The sequence below is a fragment of the Ovis aries genome, chromosome 12, assembly GCF_016772045.2.
Source record: "Ovis aries strain OAR_USU_Benz2616 breed Rambouillet chromosome 12, ARS-UI_Ramb_v3.0, whole genome shotgun sequence".
Taxonomy (NCBI): Eukaryota; Metazoa; Chordata; class Mammalia; order Artiodactyla; family Bovidae; genus Ovis; species Ovis aries.
Window position 1 is genome coordinate 65695089 of NC_056065.1, and position 21926 is coordinate 65717014.

The 21926-nt window shown below is 40.4% G+C and overlaps 1 protein-coding gene across 2 annotated transcripts; it reads right to left on the reverse strand.

Moving 5' to 3' along the window:
* Window positions 1–351: 351 nt before the first annotated feature.
* On the reverse strand, window positions 352–21593 carry IVNS1ABP (influenza virus NS1A binding protein). 2 transcript variants are annotated; one of them, XM_004013872.6, is made up of 15 exons: window positions 21177–21593; window positions 14112–14333; window positions 13030–13158; window positions 12639–12808; window positions 12438–12513; window positions 10853–11026; window positions 10395–10520; window positions 8918–9025; window positions 4696–4825; window positions 4242–4466; window positions 3670–3791; window positions 3447–3573; window positions 3220–3351; window positions 2934–3107; window positions 352–1803 (listed from the first exon to the last, which is right to left on the reverse strand). In XM_004013872.6, exons 3-15 carry the CDS (start codon window positions 13138–13140, stop codon window positions 1550–1552), a joined length of 1929 nt encoding a protein of 642 aa, XP_004013921.1. In that variant the 5' UTR covers window positions 13141–13158; window positions 14112–14333; window positions 21177–21593; the 3' UTR covers window positions 352–1549. The 2 variants fall into 2 exon arrangements, with proteins under 2 accessions (XP_004013921.1, XP_060252684.1); XM_060396701.1 differs by lacking the exon at window positions 12639–12808.
* Between the last annotated feature and the right edge of the window lie 333 nt (window positions 21594–21926).

Sequence of the window (21926 nt, forward strand, 5' to 3'; positions counted from 1 at the left end):
CTACAGAGCCACCAGGCAAACTCATTTCCTTTCTTGGTGGTTCTTCATGGAAAAGAGTGAAACAAGGTGTCAAAGCACCAGTGGAACACTTGGGGAAAAAACCTAATTTTCTTCTTAACCCAACTTAGACACTGGATAGTCATATTGTCCCAATTGTCCCATGTGCCTCTTTGCCTTCTCAGAGAGAAGCAAAAAACAAACAAAAAAAACCCCCAAACAACAGTCCTTATTTCAGATGTAAGAAACCAGGTAAGTATTTTCCCACAAATACCTTAAGCTCATTGTTACTGGGAAAAATTTCTTTAAAATCTCCCCCCAAAACTTTTAGTAATGAAAAAGAACACAAACAACTTTTGGATAGTAATCCCATGGTGCAAGGATTTCCTGCAAAGTACCTTTAATATGTTTGCATCAACAGCAAGCATTAGGATGTTCTAATTTTGGCACCATAAGTTATATGTGTAGCATTACATAATACCAAGTCACCACTCCAACCAGTATTTATCCATATGAATAGAAAAACTGAACAAAAACATAGTTCTGATAAGGCTGCATTCATAAACCCAATACAGTTTAAGGTTAATTTTTTTCCCACAATCAAGGACTGCTATTTTAGGATTGTTTTGTTAATGATAAAAAATAGGAATTATTTAGAAGATAAAATACTTCACTGTTCTTTACTGTTATATATAATATTGAGTGTTTTGCTATATAAAATATACCCCCAAAGAAGTCAAAGTATTTAAAAACAGTGTATCAAATAAAAATCACAGCCATGTTACTGTTCAGCAACCCCATTCAAATAAACATTGGTATTGCATTCTCGGGAAAAAAAAAAACAAAACAAAAAAACACCTGTAGCTAAGGCAAAAGTTCTTAAGTTTGTATTCTGGGAGTATAAAACACTTCACTGCATACTTTTAAGACTGCCACTCTGCTTCAGTAATTTGAACCTGTGACATGTTAACTTCAACAGGTAAAGAAAGTACTCTGCTAAGAATACAAAAAGTTATAAAAAGGCAATCATAAAAGATTAAACCTTGGTAGGCATGTAAGCTTCCTTTTAATAAAAACAAAAATAGTCACTGTCATCTAGTTAAATAAGTCTCTTTGTTGTAGAGTGTTCCAGTTACTGAAAAAGGGCCTTTTAAAAACTGCCTATATCTTACCCTACCCCTCTTGCCCCATAATACACATTTGAGGAGAAAGAGTCATTTAATGTGCAAACTGGCAAAACAAATGTGGAGGAGAGGGGACTTCTTGAAATGAACGTGCCCAATCAATTCTTGGTTTATTCTTTTACAATATCAACTTCCAAAAAGTAACCAAAGTAGTCCTAAAAATACACAAAACAGACCTTCATCTTTGCATTCCTTTCCCAATAAACACAAAAAGTATGTACAGCATGTTTAATAATATGCAATATGCAAAAGCTTTGTGTTGCTGTTAGCAACATCTATACCCACCCACCCTCCTTATTCACAAAGTGTACCTCTACTAAACACAATTACATCACTAAGCCTGTTAGTTTGAAAGGGTCTTCAATTTGTTAAAACTGGAAAATCTTGGTATAGGGGCTCCACTCATTTGACTCAAGGTTATAGACTTCCACCGTATTCAGAAATTCATTGCCATCAAATCCTCCCACTGCATAAATTGTGTTCCCTACAGTTGTAATCCCAGCATTGCTCCGTGGTGAAGTCATGTTTCCCATCATCTTCCATTCATTTCTAGCTGGATCATACATCTCCACACAACTGATGGCATGAGAACCATCAAAGCCACCACCTACAAACAGTTTTCCTAAGAGAGAGAGAGAGACAAGGTTAATCTGGAGAGGCTAAGGAAGAAACCCTTAAATCTGTCTTTTGCTAAAATCAGTGGTTCTCAGTAGAAAAGCCCATTCATCCTAACTAAATGTGGCAAGCATTCCCTAGAAGCTGGGAATACAACAGAGTAAAATTGATAAAAACCCATTTGCACATGTAAGTCAGGCAATTTAAAGGAAGTATAATTCTCACAACAGTTCTATGAGGTTGTTTCTATTACTGTCATTTCACAGATGAAGAAATGAAGAACCAAGAAGTTAGACAACTTGCCTAGAGTGCACTGGAAGTTTCCTATTAGTCCAGTGCACAAGAATGAAGATTACAGGAAAGAAGGCTTAAATAACTGAACATTTTCTAGACCTTTCCAATGATATAAAATGGTTTTGCTCAAGAAATTTCTTCTTGGAAACAGGCAATGAAATGAACTATTTTCAAATATACATAGGCAGTTAATTGTTAAATTACTTTCAAATAAAATGTTAGCATTAAATATTCTCTGTAGCTTAGGGAAAAAACTTTATTAGGGATTCTCAAAATCCTTATTTTCTTATCTGATTGTCACTTAGCCTATCTGTGTCCATGTACTTATGAAAGAACTGACAAGGCTCCCTAGGCCCAAGGCTGCAGGCCAGTGGGCTACTTACTGGTGTGCCTACACACTTAGGCTCTTACCAGTAGAGCCACAAGCTTTGTTCCAAAATAAATATGTAAATCAATAAAATGGATGTGAAAAGAAAGCTATCTATATAAAATGATTTGGAAAGACTTGTTTTGCTTTCAATTAGGCATGGAGTAAACTAGATGATTTGTATTTCCTTTGTTTTACAAATTCTTGCTCTAAAGAAACAAACTCAAACTCCAAGATGAGGCATCAGGAGTGTGATTTATGGAAGAAGGTGAATATATTTATGCTCTATACCCAGTACCAAATCTCTGATTATTAGAAACTTCTAAAAGACAAACCACCAACCCTCACTGCGTCAGAAACGATGGCTGCTTCTGAACTCTTCGTTACAACAGTGCATATTACTGACATTCTCTTGGAATTTTAGAACAAACTCTTGCCACTACCCATTCCTCAACTCTCCAAATCCCAACACTCACCGTCAAGAACAGCCACTCCAGCTCCTCGCCTAGCCACGTTCATGGATGCAATTAAAGTCCAGGTGTTGTTTTCAGGGTTGTAACGCTCTACTGTGTTCAGACAATTCCAAGACTCTGCGCCTCCAATTATGTACAAATAACCACCAAGCTCACAGACTGCAGACTGGTGTCTACCTATAAGATCAAGTCAAACCAAAATTATTACTGTATCTCCCAAAACTATGAGTGTGCACTGCACATACCGCTGACTCAGAGGTCTTAAAAAAAATACTTAAAATCAACTTACGAATGTTAAGAGGTGCACAGCTCGTCCAGGACTTTGTTATAGGATCAAATACATCACAATTTTTCAGTCCTTTTTGACCATATGGATCTGATCCACCAACGATGTATAATTTCCCATTCAGAGCACACACTCCTACGTGATTATAAAGTAAGGTTAAAAATTGATAACTTAATCATCATACTTAAGTATGGTTTAAGTATTTGATTATCTCAGCAGAAAAGTATTACCTGCATTACAACGGTTAGTTCTCAATTCTGGAACAGGAGTCCAATCATCTATGTTTGGATCATACATCTCTCCACAACTCAGGTCATCTGAGTGACCATTTGATCCACCTACCACATAGAGTTGGCCCTAAGCCAAAAGCAAGAAATTAGCATTTCTGCCATTGTGAAGTTAGCAGAAAGCGCTAAATGTGGGCTGCTTCTTCCTACAAAATAATATACTTACCATGAGTACGGCCATTTGAAATCGTGCTCTTGGTGTCCTCATGGGAGCAAGAAAGGACCAGTGATCTGTGTGTGGATCATAGCATTCAACTGTTCGAAGACATTCCTCTCGGTTATAGCCACCTGGTATAAGAACCACAAACAGTTATGTTTAAAATATTAAACTGGCCCAGGGTTTCTGGTCTAGAATGTTTCAAGTAATCTGTACAAAATCAGAAAAAGAATTTTCATCCACAAACTTAGTAAGGCCCCATTTTAACTAAGTGCCTGTTATTGCTGAATGACAAAATTATCAGTGTAAGTAAACTGCTTTGTCTTGGCTTGAAAATTAGGAGACAATTACTTACTTTATAGTTTTTAAGGAATTAGAGACAGACATTAACTTGAAGACAAGGCGCTACAACAGTACTGACTCTCTGTCATCTTAGAATGTGATAAAGTGGAATGCTAGAGAAGAAGGCATATTAAACCCTGTCTTCCGAAATTTGCACGTCATAAGCAAGGGTAAACATTTGCTTAAAAGACTTAGCCAGTTAAAGCTTTTGGCTAAGTCACTCATTCTTCTGTTCTTACCTGCAGCTATGAGTTTGCCATTCATCTCTGCTGTCCCCAGACCAGATCGTGCATACTGCATAGGAGACATGGGCTTCTCTATGAGCTCATCTGGGTGCATCTCAAAACTTAAACTTTTAATAAGTTTTGGAGTACTTGTTGGTGAGCTCTGTGGGCTGTTTCGCCCATGAAGGAAAATGACACAGAAAATACCGTCCAGTACAGCCAGGCACAAGTAAGTGTTATCTGTAAGCACAAGAGTTCTGTGTTTTTAAAGATGCAATTTTTATTACTTTTGGTTGCTGTGGTGATCCTGCATTGGACTTCAGACTCCAGACAGGGATGACCTGTTACTCTTTTCCAAATTTAGTTGCTTCTGAGTTTTTTCCTCAATCAACTTGATATGGTTCTAACTTAAAACTCCTTCTTAAAAAGAAATAAACCAAAGGCAATCTGACAAGTGTAATACACTTACTTGAAGTCTTCTCCGAAGCAACGATTTTCCACTCATGCTTAGGGCTTTGTATTGTAGCATTTGGAGAAGACAGACATCCAATGGAACTGCTACTTATCTGCTTATGGCCATTCTCACGTGGTGGCTTTTTCTGCAAAATCAAAAGGCAGCTACAGAAACCTAGCCAAAGACCATGCCTGGTGCACCTGTGCTCCTGAGCTAGTCCACAGCACTGGATACTCAGTGCCCTCCACTCACGCATGACGTTCACTGCACACCTAGACTGAACACAAATCAGCACTTCCTGACTGACATGCACCACTGGCATTCTTCCACCTCCACTTAGTAAGGAAACAACTGTACCTACCCTGGTCAAGAAAAAGCTCAAGTTCAACAATTAAGAAAACACTGCAGATCAAGTAGCAAAATACTCAAGGGAAGAACAAAAGGAACCTCCTCCCTCATAATCCACATAAGCTCACAGTCTATATTAAGTATAGAATCTCCCAAAATATGTTATAAATCTAAAATAGCAACAATTAACTGAGAGAATACATTTAACTCACTATCTCCATGAAACTGCTAAACTTAACTAAATCATATGTACTGGTGTCATCCTTCATACAATGTTAGCAAAACAGTGAGCAGACATATCCATCCAATCTCTGAAAGTTATTTTATAGGAAAAAAGTGGCAACTACAAGAAACATTTACAACTATATTTCTTTAGGATTGCCCTAAAGGTATTATAGAGTGGTTTTTCAGACAAGTAAAAGTGTGAGTCGTTCAGTTGTGTCCAACTCTTTGTGACCCCATGGACTGTAGCCCATCAGGCTCCTCTGTCCATGGAATTTTCCAGCAAGAATACTGGAGTGGGTTGCCATTCCCTTCTCCAGGGGATCTTCCAACCCAGGGATTGAACCCAGGTCTCCCACATTACAGGCAGATTCTTTACCATCTGAGCTACCAGGGAAGCCCAGATAAGTAAAACTACATAAAAACACAAAAGTAAAAAATGGTACTCAGAAATTAATAAAGCAGTAACACTAACAGAATCAAACATTCATAAAAGAATACACAGGAACATAAAAGAGGGAGAAACAAGCAAAGCTGCAAATTTCCAAATGACTGTGATTACACTGTGCCCTCGTGTACTAGTTTCCTTTGATGGTTTTCTTCCAATTCCTTGAGCCCTAAATACTTCTAAGGAATATGATCACAAGGCATCAGAAGAATCAAGACTACCCTGGCAGGAAGTGCCTGCTGAATGAACAACCACCATCTTCAGTACCTGGCCAAGTTTGCTCGTCTATCTTGCTCCCCCGGGCCAGAGCCACATGGGTAGGTAGGATCTCTAAAGGAAATTTCTCTTTAGAGTGGAAGAAGGAGGACATGTGACAATAGAGAAAAAGATTCTGGTAGCTACTTGAAGCTGGGAAAAAACTACCAAGGTTGGTGTGGGCAATTCAGCAAATGTGGTTGCAGTATAAGAGGCTATTTTGAGAGAAGACAGAATGTATCATGGTAATGGTTTTTATCAAATTCCATTTACACATTATATACCTAGGTATTATTGGGTACTTTATTCACATCATCTCTTTTAATTCAGGAAGGGCAATACACTTATCCATCTGAGAGACAAAAATACTGAAAATCAGAAGATATACAATGTGTAAGGCAATAAAACAATAAAAATTAGGAATTCTGAGTATAAAGCCACTCTTTTATACTATGATAGTCTTGTTTGTATCCTCTGCTAATAGCAATTACAAGGTACATAAAACCCTATCCCAATCTGTGGGAAAAAGGAAGCCAAAGTAACACAAGATGATGATGGCTTTTACTGCAGTTAAGAAAACTGTTCTAATGTACGGCTTTGAGAGAAAAATCAATGTGAAAGAAAAAAGCATGGTAACAAGGATGACTACTTAGTGTTATTAACTACAAGCCTTATACAGAAATGCTGGTCAACTCTTTTATATTTCTTCCAGAACATTTTCAAACCGAATTCTTTCCTTTATCTTCAAACTTTCCCATATCAACTCTTCCCATCAGCACACCCACTGGCCTACACTTTGCTTCTGAACTCCCCTCCCCAGGGGGTGGTCCCTGCTGGCTCTTTCAGCCACCAGCACTTCTCAAGCTATGGGTTTCTTAACCTTAGTAACTTTTGGGAAATTACAACCATTAAAGGTTACAGAGTGGCTTCCTTAAAACCAGTATAGATGAGAAACCCCTGACCTTTACACATCCCCTCTAAGTATGATTTAACATAGTCAACAATTCAGTCTTTCAGACTTTTTTTCTCCTATGTTAGCTAGCTTGACCACCACTCTGAGGCTACTGGCTACTTCTCAACCTCACTTCCTATTTCTGAAGCCTAGTGTCTCCTCTTCCTTCTTACTTCATTTCCTCTATTCATGGCACCTCCTTTGAATGAGTCACACTTGTCAGGATCTTGCTCACCCTCAAATTCTTCCTTTTCCTTGATTTTCCCAAACAGTCACTAAGGACCTTTGCAACTAGAAACATCTAATCTACCCTTTTCCCTTCTCAAATCAAGGCTCATCATCTTTTTTTTTTTTTAACCTGAACTACTACTACTGCTTGTAATAGTCTACAGAGTAGTCTCACAAGCTTTCCTCTATCCTCTGTACCTGGTCATAAAAATAGGATTTGATGCTTTTAGTAAGTAAAAAACAAACCACCGCCCCCTCCCCCAAATCAGCTGGAATTCCACAATCCAGAGAATGCCACCTAACAGTTCACTGTCTAAAATACGACTAATGAGCTTCTAGATCTTGGCAGTATGGAAACAACCATAATTTGACCAGTCCCCCTGCTGCTGGACTGTTGCCCAGTTTTTCACTATTATTAAAGTTGTGAAATGTGTTTGTTCAGATCACTCTACTCCCTTGTCTAAAATTCTTTGAAAGCCCCCCACTACTTGTAGAATAAAGTACGAAGCCCCAATCAGACTATATTTACTGACTTTTTCCAGTTGTGAGACCTGCAACTCCAAGAGAATCTCCTTGTCCAGCTATCCTTTGCTGCCTGACACACCTCTATCTGCCATGCAAACTCTTCTATGTCCTTAGACTGCTCAAATGTTGCCTTCAGTGTGAAATTTCCCTGGTTTTTCCTCTCTTGTTCTACCCTCCCTGAATGTCTTTTGTAGGTAATGCTTATTAGTCTGTTCTGATTTACCTCCTCCTGTAAGGTCCTAGAAGCAGAAACTGTCTCTTACACATTTGGGGGCCCTCTTAGGTAACATCATGGCCTTCTACTTAGTAGGCACTCAACCACTGCCTGATCAAAGAGTACTTAAAAAAAAAAGTCAACCTATGATGTTTGGAGACAAGGGGAAAGATAGCCTCAACGTTCAGAATGCACAAATTTACACCCAAAAACTTCTGTGAAAATAAAAATATTCAGCCACTACTGACTGACACAGAACACCTAATAATATCACCATATAGGTTGTTTTTTGAGTCTACCATTTACCTTTTAATTACTAAAGGGAAACATCCATTAATTTGGGTCAACTCAGCCTACTTTATAGCTCATCCCTCACAAATACAATGCTGAGCTGAAGGCCAAACAAAACCAATACATACTGTATAACCATTTACATAAATTTCAAACATGGGCAAACTAAGGTAATATTTCAGAAGTTCAGATAATGGCTCCCCTTGGGGTAGTGTAGGGCAAATGACTGGGAAGGGGGCAAGAAGAAGGCTTACAGAATGCTTGAAATCTTCTCTTCTTCATCCAAGAAGTTTCTAAACCAAGGGTTTTACCACTTGACACTTATGATCTGTACTCTTTCTCTATGTTATTTACCCATAAACGAAAAAAGTTTATACCTGGATTTATAAAACTTAGGTTTAACAGTCATTCCTCTGACAACTATTTTTTATAGTCCAACCAAAAAACCAAAGAATTTCTATGTTGCTTCATCTTATTGGCCCTTTTTCTTACTATTTGCAAATCCTATTTGATCGAGACAAAAAAAAAAAAAATTTAACTGGGGTTTCCTAGTTTGCTGTGTTAATTTCTTTTTATGTGGCAAAACTGGTAGTAATGCTAAGAAAGATAGGCTGGTTTTTCTCCCGCAAATGTTTCTGTCCAGTTATACCAATGAGGTTCTTTCACTTTCCTTCATTAAAGGAAAATTTCCGTACACTGTAAAATGCGCTAATTGAACTTTACCCTGAGGTTACCTCAGATGTGCACTGTGTACCTGCACAAACTGAATGTGGTCATCATCACTGCCAAACACCTCAGCCTGTCCATCTAGTAGGTTCCCATCAAGCAGCTTGTGATCAGCTGAGTAGTACAAGGTTTGAACCTGCAAAACAGCAACAGAACACCCATGTGGCTACTGTCTCCATGGCTACTCCACTACTATGCAGATCACACCACGCCTCACGGTAACCTCCAGTGTGCTTCTTGAATTCTTGACATCTTACTCTGGCAGGATCCCCAAAGTAAAGAAAACATGTCATGGTGGTAAAAATTTAAAAAATAAAAATAAAAAATACGATACAGAATCTTCTAATACTGGCTGAAGAGTCCTTGGCTTGGTTGGCTTGAAAGAAATCTTCATTTTTTTTATAGCTTCCATGATACGGCATTAAGAAAAAACAAGGGACCAGTACAATATATATACTCTTAAAGAATGTACATATTTACAGTAAAATACTGAGTATGGTTTACACCTTCGAAGATAAGTGGTTTAATATGTATAAACATATTTCTGTCCTGCAGGCAATGTCAAAAAAAGAGATAAAAAAACACAAATGCAAGAGTTCAAACAACCTGCACAGCTACTTCCCTTAACAGATGCAAACACATGACTAATGCATCTGATTTTCAAGTGGGAAACCGGACAGAATTTAAAGATCACCTCTTCGCCTTTTTAGAGTATAATGATAACTGGGTTTCTAAAGGCCTAACCGATTTGGTAATAAGCCTTTCGTATATCTGAAAGGCTTAAGTGGAGGGATAAACTTAAGGTCAATTCCACTGTTTCACCTGCATGTTTAACTCCCATCATTTCTCCGTCGATTTTTCCTTGTGTATTTTTTAAAAAGTAGCCCAAGTTAAGTGAGTGACTCTATGTATGAACAACACCATTGCAAGACACAAAGCTTTAAAGATAAGAATCCTGTAAAGGAGTAAACACCATTAAATCATCATCGTTCTCTGCCCACAGCGGATTTTTCTTAGGAGAACTGGGGCAGGACTGCTGCTTCTTTACGTGTCAATACACTTGAGGATTCTTCTTGTTTCTTCAGTCTTGGGTATCCTAGTTTTGTTAATAAACCTATGGGGAGATAAATCAATGGGGAGGAACAACCATTAGAAGCTTTTACCTACTTGTCAAATTTAAAGCAAAAACCTGTGAAGAAAAATTAAGAATCTACAGAAAATTTCAGTACCACCTCCCATGTCTAAAGCAAATTACATGCTACTTTAAAGAAAGTTAACAGCACATAATAAGCAAAGAAATAAAAAAAAAAGAAAAGCAGAAGACCAAACTGAACAGTTCATTCAGCTCACCTGGACACCCCCCCTGTTTCTCAGCTTAGGGGTACCTATAGCAAAATTTAAATTCTTTAGGGTCATTGTTATAAAATAAAAGTGAAAGGGAATCCTTCATGTTACAGCAAAATCATTTTTAATAACTGTTGAGTCCCATTTACTTTAAAACTAACCTCTTCCATCAGCTCTTCCAGACTGTCTCCATTCTCCCAGATGCTACGCTGCACCCAGTTGATTACCTTTGTATACAGTTTGCCATTACTGGGCAAGCAAACATTATCTTCAAGCATTACCTCCAGCTAGAGTGGGGAAAAAACAAAGACACATGGATCAGGGTTGAGCCCCTTAATTCTCTATTTCATAACAAAGCTGTCACAGACGCCCAATTACACTCCACACATTTATTCTAATTTATAAGAATTATAAACCAGTAGCCAAAAAAAGAAAAGTAAACAAGCTTCTAGGCAGGAAACCATTACACTGCTAAATATAACATCACTTCAATGAACTGTCATTTTCTTGGTCATTACTCACTTGCTTGAAACAAGAACAAAGACTACATTCTTGGAACTAAATAGTATATATCTCTGTATAGATTTACCTTCACATCTTTATTCTTTATAGATTTTACCTTTAGCCGTGGAAGTTTAAGAAACTCTTCCTCTTCTGAAATTTGTAACAAATGTTCCTGAATGTAAGCGTCAACCTTATTCAACAAACGTGAGTCTCCCATACAACTCGCAAAATTTCGGTAAGAGATGCAGCTGGTAACATCCATTCTAGATAGTAAATAATCACCACAAACCTTGGGGAAAAAAATATACAAGGGTCAACATTTACACACACTTTATTTAACAAATATTTAATATTCCTTGTAAGTACTGTGCGACAATATAAAAATTAATCAAAAAAATTCACTGCCTTAACAGAACAAGTTAAACTGCAGGAAGAATGAAGTGAAGTGAAAGTCAATCAGTCATGTCTGACTCTTAGTGACCCCATGGACTGTAGCCTGCCAAGATCCTCTGTCCATGGAATTCTTCAAACCAGAAAACTGGAGTGGGTAGCCGTTCCCTTCTCCAGGGGATCTTCCCAACCCAGGGATCGAACCCAGGTCTCCCACATTGCAGGTGTTATTTTTTACTGTCTGAGCTACCAGGGATACATGTATACAAACAATAACAGCAAAGAAGAACATACAAATACAAATAAGCATACAAATAAGCCATTTAAAATGCAACAAATTGAAATGCTATGAAAATGTACATGAAATGTTCAGACAAGTATCTCCCACTAGAATGACAGACAAGGCTTCATAAAGGCAATTATCTGAACTTGCCTCTAGAGGGGAAATGATGTTGAATGCAGATAGGTACTAGGCAGGATGCTCCAACAATTTAGTTTGGCTAGAAGGCAATGGCACCCCACTCCAGTACTCTTGCCTGGAGAATCCCGGGGATGGGGGAGCCTGGTGGGCTGCCGTCTCTGGGGTTGCACAGAGTCGGACATGACTGAAGCGACTTAGCAATAGCAGCAGCAGAACAAAAGGTAAGAAAATCAGGAAATATTTTGGAGGAATAGCAATTAAATTAGGGAGAGCCTGGAATGCTAACCTGAAGGACATGTGCTACAAGCACAGAAGGGTTTTTAAGCAGAGTGACATGAGAGGAGGGGAACAGGAAAACTTCTTCCTAAGGGACCAGATGGTAAGCAGCTTAGGCTTGTGGGCCATACTTTCTCACAACTCTTCAACTCTGTCACTGCAGGTAGAAAGCAGCCGTAGACCACCTGTGCTTGAGAGCCACGTTCCAACAAGACTTGATAAAACCAGGCAGCTGGCCTAAAGCTTGGTTTACTGACCCCTACATTACAGGATTAAAACCTTTTTTTCTTCTACAAATTATTAATGCCACTTCTCAGTGGCATTAAATTCTAGAAAGAAAGAAGAACTGAGAAATGTAGAAGAATCAAGAATTAAGGGTATGAGTTATAGGATTAACTAAGAACAATCAAGACTAATTATCTAAGACGAAGTGTGACCGTTACTATAGCTAAACAGTTAAAATTATATACATACTCACATCTCTAGGGAGGAAAAGGGGACATTTTCAAGTTCTTGAGACCAACAGATGTCTTATGACAAATTATACAAACTAATTCTATAAAGTAAGACCCCCAATAACATTACTCCTTGTATATTACTTCTGTTACTCTACCTGCTTTACACGGTCCATCTTCAGCTTTTTTGCTGCAGAATAAACATCTTTGACTAATTCCTTATCAGCTTTCAACCTATTGGAAAAAAAAGGTTCTATATCATTTATCATACTATGGCCTTAAAACACAGATTCTTAAATAAATTTAGAGGGACTTGGAATTTCATTTCCTAGTTATATGATGTACTTCAGAGAACTTACTGAGCAGTGTAGGCATAATTCAACAAGACTTCAACAGCTTCCGGATTGAGATCATCAAACTTAACATGAGAAACTCGGTGAGGATCACTGTCACTATTAAAGATTTCAAATAAATAGGGACTGCAGCAGGCCAGGACTGCTCTGTGTGCTAACATCTCATGGCCACAGACCTGCAACATCAGGCATTAAAATTAGAAGCACTGTGGACTATGTATTTCTCTAGCTAATTACTACATCGTACCCTTCCTCTTACATTTCTAGGTAAATCACCGTCTTTTAAATTTATTTCATTAAATGCCTCTCATGAGAGAGAAAATAAGCCAATCCAGGAACATACGGTTTTCAGTAATGAAAGATCAGTTTTGTAAGTTTCCAATTAAGTTTTAAATACCTGAAGTCGAACATCACAGAACTGCCCACTTTTCCTCAGGGCATTCAATTTGGCAACAGAAGATTCAATGAAATTTTCATCTTCAAACATTAAATATCCATTGGGAATCATTTTTCCTTTTAAATTTAGCTAAAGGGCAGAAATAAAGCCAAGTTATTTTTACTTATAAACGGTGATTTTTATAACATTTTGAAAAGTAATACAGTATCTTTAATTTTCAAATTCCATCCTATCCACAATACAGAAAAATTTTATCACACAAAGAACATTGCTAAAACAACACTGGCACTGAATGTCCAAGCCTTTGCCACCCCTATACTTTGGTCCTAAGTCTTTTTAGGAATTTGTACAGTAGTGGTATGATATCCTAGCAGTTTTGGCCAGGTTTCTATTAGTACACACACTGTGAAGGGGAAGAAAATGGAAACCCAGCCCTCCCCAAATCCATACAACAAGGAACTGAAAAGTCTAGAAGGATGTGAAGTGGTCATTACATACAGATTCCTTGGATTGGGGCTACAGTCACTCCTTTACTCACAAATGAGAAAAACTGATAAAAGACTCACTTAAATTCTGTTCCCTTGCTCTACTCAATATCCTAGGATAACCCATAGGAGAAAAGAATTACACCTATATGTGTAACTGAATCACTTTGCTGTACACCTGAAACTAACACAACATTGTAAATTGACTATATGGCAATAAAATTAAAATAGTTTAAAAAATTCTCTTCCCTTTCCAAGTTTCATTTATTCTAAACTACTTGTCTCATAACAATACATGTTAGAAATGTATGTTCTTTAAAAAATTTTTCATTTCACTTTTTCCTGTGAACAAATGGACTACTGGCTACACAAAATGGTACGAAAAGTGGTAAAAGAAGGTTTCAGGTTGAAGTAAGTGATTTATTTAAATTCAAAACAGTTTACAAAAATGAAAACAGGAAAAAAGTTTTGTTTTTCTTTTTTCTACGAATACTATTGACTTCTCCGCCTTTTAAAAAAATTATGAAAGGATGCTGGTGTACTTGGCACAGTCTTTAGGGAAAAAAAGTGTGCACTGATCACTGAATACTCACTTACCTGCTATACTGGTGAGAACAGTATTTCTGGGATGCTTTAAATAATCCAAGAACAAAGGAAACTCAGCACTTCGGCGAGGTATGAAGACAGGTGGTTGAAGTGAAGGCAGAGGAGTCTTAACCTCTAATGGTGATGCCAAAACTATCAGGCTTGAAAATGATGTAATCAAGTCCTTTAAAGCTATAGACACGAATTTCTTCTGTGATAATCATGCATCATAATCTGTAATAATGAAAATTTTTGGATATTCAGAATGATCAAAGAATGTAATTGATCTAGGTAGATCATGCTGATCTTAAAGACATTTCAAGATAAATGGCACAATACAGAAAATAATACAAATGTAACTATACCTAAATATTTTCATTTAACTTGCAACCACTCAGGTGATTTAAAAAAAAAAAAAACACAAACTCTCCCCAGAGAGCAGGAGCTAGTAACTTATCATTTAAGTGAGATATATAAGAACAAATGTGAGTGAGTGAGTGAGTGAGCGAAGCTGCTCAGTTGTGTCCGACTATTTGTGACCCCGTGGACTGTAGCCCACCAGGCTCCTCCGTCCATGGGATTCTCCAGGCAAGAATACTGGAGTGGGTTGCCATTTCCTTCTCCAGGGGATCTTCCCAACCCAGGGATGAACCCAGGTCTCCCTCAATGCAGGCAGACACTTTAACCTCTGAGCCAATATTGGTTAATTCTAATATTTGTTACTGTGAGATTGTAATTAATACACAAACGTGGTCTGTCGGCTTTCACCAGCCAGCAGCAACCTTCATTATTTCCAGACGTGTATACAATGTTACAGTCAAACCAGATACACTGTTTCCCAAACATGCTCTGCATACTTCCTCATCTCTGTACCTTTGTTCAAGTTTTGTTTTCTTGGAATACCCTTACCACAGCCTCTGCAGATGACATTTTACCTTCATAGAGCCCCCACCAAATCCCCCCAGCTGAGAACAGTTTCTCTCCATCCTTCACATACTGTACCCTCTCTGAAAGTGTGTTTGTGTGATCTTCCAGCTGGTCTATTCTGGGCTGTGTACCTGCTTATCTTCCATGATTCAAGGTCCCTTGAAAGCAGAGCCTCTGTCTTGTTTATCTTTGTATCCTTCCCACTACCACCCCACCCGCTCCCGCAAACAAGTAGCCTAGAAACCTGAATATAAAGATAAGTAATTTGTTGAAACAAAATAAACAAAATGGAAAATATTAATGTCTGTGCTTTATGTGATCATTTTTTCTCATGTTCAGTAATAAACTACCAAAATCAAATCTGCAAGGAAATCACACTCAATCCTCCTACCTTGTCTTTCCCCCTTATTTTCACATCATTAACTAAAGTGTCAAAGTCAGCTGGTTCTTTTTTTGATTACCTGAACTGCTATTATACCAGTGTCTAATTCTGCAAACCAGAACTAAATACGAAATTATTTGAAAGATGTGCATACTTTTAAAAATGGAAATCTTAAAATTACCTGGATTCTTATACATCAATCAAGCCCACAACCCTGACAATTATGTTAATATGAATGGTTTCTTACCCAGAACCCACTTAAAGGCTAATCCAATTCTATTTCAACAAATTACCGTATTAAGTTCAACAGTAGCACAACCTGAATCCTGTATGCCTTCACTGGTTTCTCCATAGCTTAGATTTTATCTCAAAGAAACCTGAGTATTCGGACTCCAGTTGGGACTGTTGTCAGTGCTTATACCTGCAATGAAACTATTTCATACCATCGTGTAATACTGACTTCCTCTGCTGTTCACTTGCATCTAGATTAGCTAATTCAGCTCTTCTTAATTCTATGTACAGAGAGAACACACTATCTAAAAGAAACCCTAAACATTTCCAGCCAATACCTAACCCAAGTTAGGAAAATCTATGCAAGGGTGAAAGGGAGGAACCATTCTATGCAAATTATGTTAGAAATGATTTAAGTGTATGCCCTCTGAGAAACAAAACACAAATGGAGATTTGTAAGTATTTTAAGCCTTGACCAGTTTTATTCAGTACTTCTTTGTAAACTAACCTTGATTTAATCAAGAATTAAAAAATGGCATCTACACACAAACATCTTGCTTTACTGCACTTCACTGTACTGTATTTTGGGCTTCCGTTGTAGCTCAGATGGTAAAGAATCTGCCTATAAGGCAGGAGACTGGGGTTCAATTCCTGGGTCAGGAAGATCTCCTGGAGGCAGGCATAGCAACCCACTTTAGTATTCTTGCCTGGAGACTCCCATGGACAGAAAAGCCTGGTGGGCTACAGCGCATGGGGTTGCAAAGAGTCGGACACGACTGAGTGACTAAACCACCAAAGTACTGTACTTGACAAACACTGCTCCCCGTCCCCCCTCCAAATTGAAGGTTTGGGGCAACCCTGCATTGTCAGATAATGGCCAGCATTTTTCAGCAATGAAGTATTTTTAAATTAAGGTATATAAGTTGTTTTTAAAGACAATGCTTTGGACACTTAACAGACCCAAGTATCGTGTAAACATAACTTTTATATACACTGAGAAACCAAAAAATTCATGTGACTGCTTTATCACAGTGCTGTGGAATCACACTCACAGGATCTCTGAGGGTATATTTGATAACGTCAAAGTTCTACCTCAAATTTATCTTGGAAAACAACAACAGAAACCCAGATGGTTAAAAATCACTTTAGTCCTTTGGGAGAAAATAGCTCAGTTGGTAAAGAATCAGCCTGCTATGTGGGAGACCCCGATTCAATTCCTGGGTTGGGAAGATCCCCTGGAGAAAGGAAAGGCTACCCACTCCAGTGTTCTTGAGCTTCCCTTGTGACTGAGCTGGTAAAGAATCCACGAGCAATGCAGGAGACCCCGGTTTGATTCCTGGGTTGGGAAGATCCACTGGAGAAGAGATAGGCTACCCACTCCAGTATTCTGGCCTAGAGAGTTCCATGGCCAAGTCTATAGGGTCGCAAACAGTCAGGCGTGGCTGAGCAACGTTCACTTCACTGGAGAAAATCTGGAGCAACTCCTGCCATACACATTTGCACAACGTTATTAGTTTTGCAATAGAGTGCTACTACATTAGTGTGTGTTTAGTCGTTCAGTCGTGTCCGACTCTTTGTGACCCCATGATGGACTGTAGTCCGCCAGGTTCTTCTGTCCAGAGGGTTCTCCAGGCAAGAATACTGGAGTAGGTTGCTATTCCCTCCTCCAGGAGATCTTCCCAACCCAGGGATCAAACCCAGGTCTCCCACATTGCATGTGGGTTCTTTACCATCCGAGCCACCAGGGTAGGACTAGGTGATTTTCTAGTAAAGCAAGGTCTCAATATGAACCTCATCTCTTTGATGTCTGCTGATTAGTACAACCCTACTTGATTTCAAAAGCTAACTCAAGTTCACCTGACATTTAAATTAATGCAACAAACTTAATTACTGCGGCCTCACTTACTGTGTGCCCCTTCTTTCACCCACCTCCAAATTGGAGGAGGTCATATCAACTTCTGCCTACAAAAAACCATGTCTTTCAAAGTTCACATTCACTCTCACTGAAGTCAGCAAGGGCAAATTAAGTTTTAAGCCTTTCCAAAAATTCATAGATCTTCATCTGGTCTATGAAACTCGATGGAACAAATATGTGGGGAGAATTTTTTTTTTTTTTAATATTTGAAAAGCCAAGGCAAAAGCTCCAACATCCCAGGCTTATAGAAAAGTATAAAAGTTAGAATTTTATTTGATATTTTAAAAATACATTTGACAAATCCACTTTTAAAATGAAAACTGAAGTCAAGTACAATATATTCTGGTAAATACACTTCACTTTTTTAATTTGGTCAGTGCAAGGAAAGAGAGACAGACGACTCATATATAAATAATTAAACTACTTTAGTAAAACCCAGGAGTTCACATGTTACCAAAGCTCCCCAATGATTAGCTTAACCCAAATACAATTCGGTAAGTCTTATCAAAGAGATGTTAAAAAAAAAAAAGCCATAGATCTCCCTCAACATTCTTGGGCTTTCAGTAAGAGTGAAATAAAATGTTATCATCAAACTTTTAAAGCATCCTAAAAAAACCTCAAGGCAAATTACAAGCTTATTTAAGAATTACAAGCTTGTTCTTTAAGTTGGGTAGCCAACTTAAAGAACAGACTTTTGAATACAAAGAAAATCTACAAATATTTTTAAAACTACAAGTTATAGAGTCCCAATATCTGAAATGATCCATCTATATACAACAAAACTCACCAAACTCACTCACCCACTCCATGCCATTAACCCTGTTGTTCTGTAGTTCTTACATCCCACATACACTTATGGCTCCAAACAGATGGCAGACACAGTTTGGAATGTGATGCTCATGACACAACGGACCAATCAGAAAGACAGACAAGCCAAGCAGTGAAAACACTTCACACAAAAGGGGGGAAAGATAGGAAAAGCACAAATATTCCAGAAACTGCAATAATTTCTGTTTCAACAGACTGCAGTTTGCAGGATGCATATGGTCAATAGTAGGAGAGGAAGTAAGAGATCAACATTAAGATGATTTAAACAGAGCAGAATTTTTAGCAGAGGCAAGAGACACTAGCAGAAATGTGGAGGTGGTCTGGAGGAATGGGTAAAACATGGGAAATTATTATACCCTTGCTTATCCTAACTAAGGCATCAATGATATTTTAGAGAAGATATCTGGCATCATTATAAAACTCAATATAAAACTTAGAACTCAAAAAGCATAACAGACATTTCTAGTTTGCTGCATGCTTAAAGTCGGGGAGGAAAAGAGGAATTTGCTTAGGGATATTTATACGGCTGATGTACCTGTTGGGCATCCAGGTTGATGCCAAAAGTGTTAAGGATAGTGAGGTGTAGGTTTTGAAATCATTTACAAGGTGGTAATTAAAATTTCTACTTGAAGGTGGCAGAGAATGAGATGGTTAGACAGTGTCACTGACTCAATGGACATGAGTCTGAGCAAACTCCAGGAGATACTGAAGGACAGGGAAGCCTGGCATGCTGCAGTCCATGGGGTCGCAGAATCAGACAAGACTTGGCGACTCAAGAGCAACAACAAATTAAAGTTCACCGGTGAATACAAGAATGTATTTTCTGTGGTTCTGACAGGAAACAGAAATCACTCTCTTATTCATTAATTCTTCCATTTACACTCCCAAGCACAAGGTAGAGGGAGATTCCCAATCTTCTTGTAGATTTGAGTATACAACCATAACGTTGAAAAGTCAGTGAAATGATTTTTAGGGGTACTTCGTCTAACATCAATGATTAAGACAGTTCCCCAACAGAAAAACATTTTAAAATAAAAAACCAAAACACTTATTTGCAAAACATATTCAACTGCCACCTAACATTCTTCAAGCAAGAAAAAACAAAACCCCACTCCAAAGCAAGTAGCAAAAAGACACTAATTTGAAAACAAAACCTGGAATGCTGTTTTGAGGGCAAGAGGTGGAAAAACAGAACTACAAGATAAATTAAGAAATTAATATGTATTAATGACAGAGATTTCAAATATTAGGAAAACATAGAGGAAAATTATTCTGGGTCTCTTTTAGGTCAGTGATGCTAGTTCAGTTTTTTCTCTCACTACAAATTACAGACATTTGACAAGTAGCCTGCCAGCTGGTATTAAATTATGGTATTCTCAACCCAATTCTAAATAGTGTACGCCTCACCTTCTGATATACAAATAACGACTGCTCCTTCAGCATCTTTCAGGAGAAGTTTCAGCATGATTATGCCTAAAGCTATTCAATATTTTCTTTTCCTTAACCACCAGTGCTAGAATAATTGGAAGAAAATATTGTCTCAGTCTAGTCCCTGCTACACTTGAACTGTTTATAGTAGTACTACGCTTGCCGAGTTGTTATTTACTAGTGGACAGAAGGTCACCACACACACAGTCCTCAAAGAACAGCTTGATGCCAGCGTGTTCCAGCCCTCCATCACTGACAACAGATATTGGGTAACAAAATAAATCCTTTAATAGGCCTCAAAGTTTTTGAAACGGCAGCGGCCTCAAACAATAGATCTAATTTGTATTGGGGAAAAAGTAAAATTTCTAAAGTATCTGTGGTTCAAGTTTCCCTAGGGCTAACCCTCAATCTGATCCTACTGCCTGATACCTTCTTACCATCATCATGAGCTTACAACCAGTCGCTACGCAAAAAGCGCAGAACGACGGAAAAAGAACAAACCTCTCTGCTGATATTTTTTTTGGCGAGGGGGCGGGGGTTGCGGGGGTGCGGCGGAGATGGGAAACAAAGCGGCGAGGGCCCCAGAGTGACTGTCTGGAGAGCCCTGCAGTCCCAGGCCTTCATCCTCGCGCGGCCCGGCCGGAGACCACTCCGAAGGCCGGGAGGCAAGGCGCCCAGCGTCTGCACACTCCCGCCCGGGATTGGCCCGGCCCGCAGTCATTCAGCGCCGACACGTCAGGGCAGCAGCTCCCTCCCTCCTCCCGCCCCCTTCTCCCCGCGCTTGGCAAGAAAAGCGGGCAACGTGGAGCGGGAACAAAGGACCCCGCGGCCCACGGCGATCGGGAGCGCGGTGCCACCCTACCCCAGACCCGGGAGCACCGACTGGGCCCTGGGCCGGCTCCCCGCCCACAGTCGCCGGGTCCTGCGAGGGCTCACGGGAGAGAATCCAGACCCCGGGCAGACACCCCACACACACACACTAGGCGGGGTTCCTGACAGCAGAAACGGAGATTCCCGCGCCCTCCTTCCGGAAGGTCTTGACCCAGGCCCCCCGAGGACCCTCTCAACCCAAAACTTCCCGTCCCTCCCGCCCTGCTTCTTCGGCCGCAGCGCTCTCCGAGGCGGCCAGCCACCCGCCTTTGGCCGCTGACGCGACCGGACAACCACGGCAGCGCCGCGCGGCGCCGGCTCGTCTTCCACAGAGAGCAGCGGCTGCGGCGACTTGCGGACTTGCACCCTGGGGACCCCGCACCGCTCCGCGCTTCCCACCCTAAAACCCCAGCCGCCCGCTCCATCCGTCAGCTCGGAGTCTGGCTGCACCCTGCCCTTCCTCCCCCGCTGCGTCAGTGGGATCAGCGCAGATTACCTGGTTCATCTCTGAAGAGATGAAAAAACTCATCTCTGGATCTTCAACAGGGAGCAGGAGGAAGCGGGCGGGAATCGGCCCAACCGAAAGCGCCTCGAGGCCGCGAAGGAGGGAGCGACCGAGCGAGGAGGGGACGAGCGCACAGCCCCGCGGAGTACGTGAGGCCGGGAGCGCACCGGGAATTCGCCGAGACCCGCTCGCTCGCTCGCTCGCTCGCTGGCACAGCCGCGCTGGAACCGAAGGCAGCGAAACTCTGCACAGCAGCCCCGAACGACCGACCTCCACGCGCTTCCCGGAGACACTGCCGCCGCGGCGGCCCGCGCGCGCCGCACCCCCCTAGCACGTCACCACGTGAACCGCCTTCGCCGCGGTCTTCACAGCCGCCAACGCCTCCCCGACGCTTCCGGCTGGAGAGCCGGCAAATGACCTGCGAGCGCAGCAATATCGCCCTCGAGGCCCCGCCCACCTATAGCCCCGCCCCCTCCGCCCCGCCCTTCTCCCCGGCCCTATGCGGTTCCGTCCTGCGCAGCTCAACTAGGTCAGCGCAAGGTGATCCCTGAAAGGGGGGCGCTACGGCCGCGCCGCCTCCCTTATCGCGCCGTCGGCCCTCCTTTCCCTCAGCCCCGCACCCTCTCTTCGCCGCTTCAGACAGTTGGGGAACTGGTTCCCTCCAGGCGCCCTCACCTGTTCTGCAGTCCCTGGAGGCACAATAGCTTGACAGATCAGACGTGGGAGATTAGGTTTTTTCGG

What these genes read in the sequence shown, in the direction of transcription:
- IVNS1ABP (XM_004013872.6), bottom strand. Translation starts at nt 13,140, where the DNA reads ATGATTCCCAATGGATATTTAATGTTTGAAGATGAAAATTTCATTGAA. An exon ending in TCTGTGATGTTCGACTTCAG is followed by an intron (nt 12,809 to 13,029) that starts GTATTTAAAACT and finishes CTGATGTTGCAG; the next exon opens with GTCTGTGGCCATGAGATGTT. An exon ending in TTAAACTTCCACGGCTAAAG is followed by an intron (nt 10,521 to 10,852) that starts GTAAAATCTATA and finishes TCCCCACTCTAG; the next exon opens with CTGGAGGTAATGCTTGAAGA.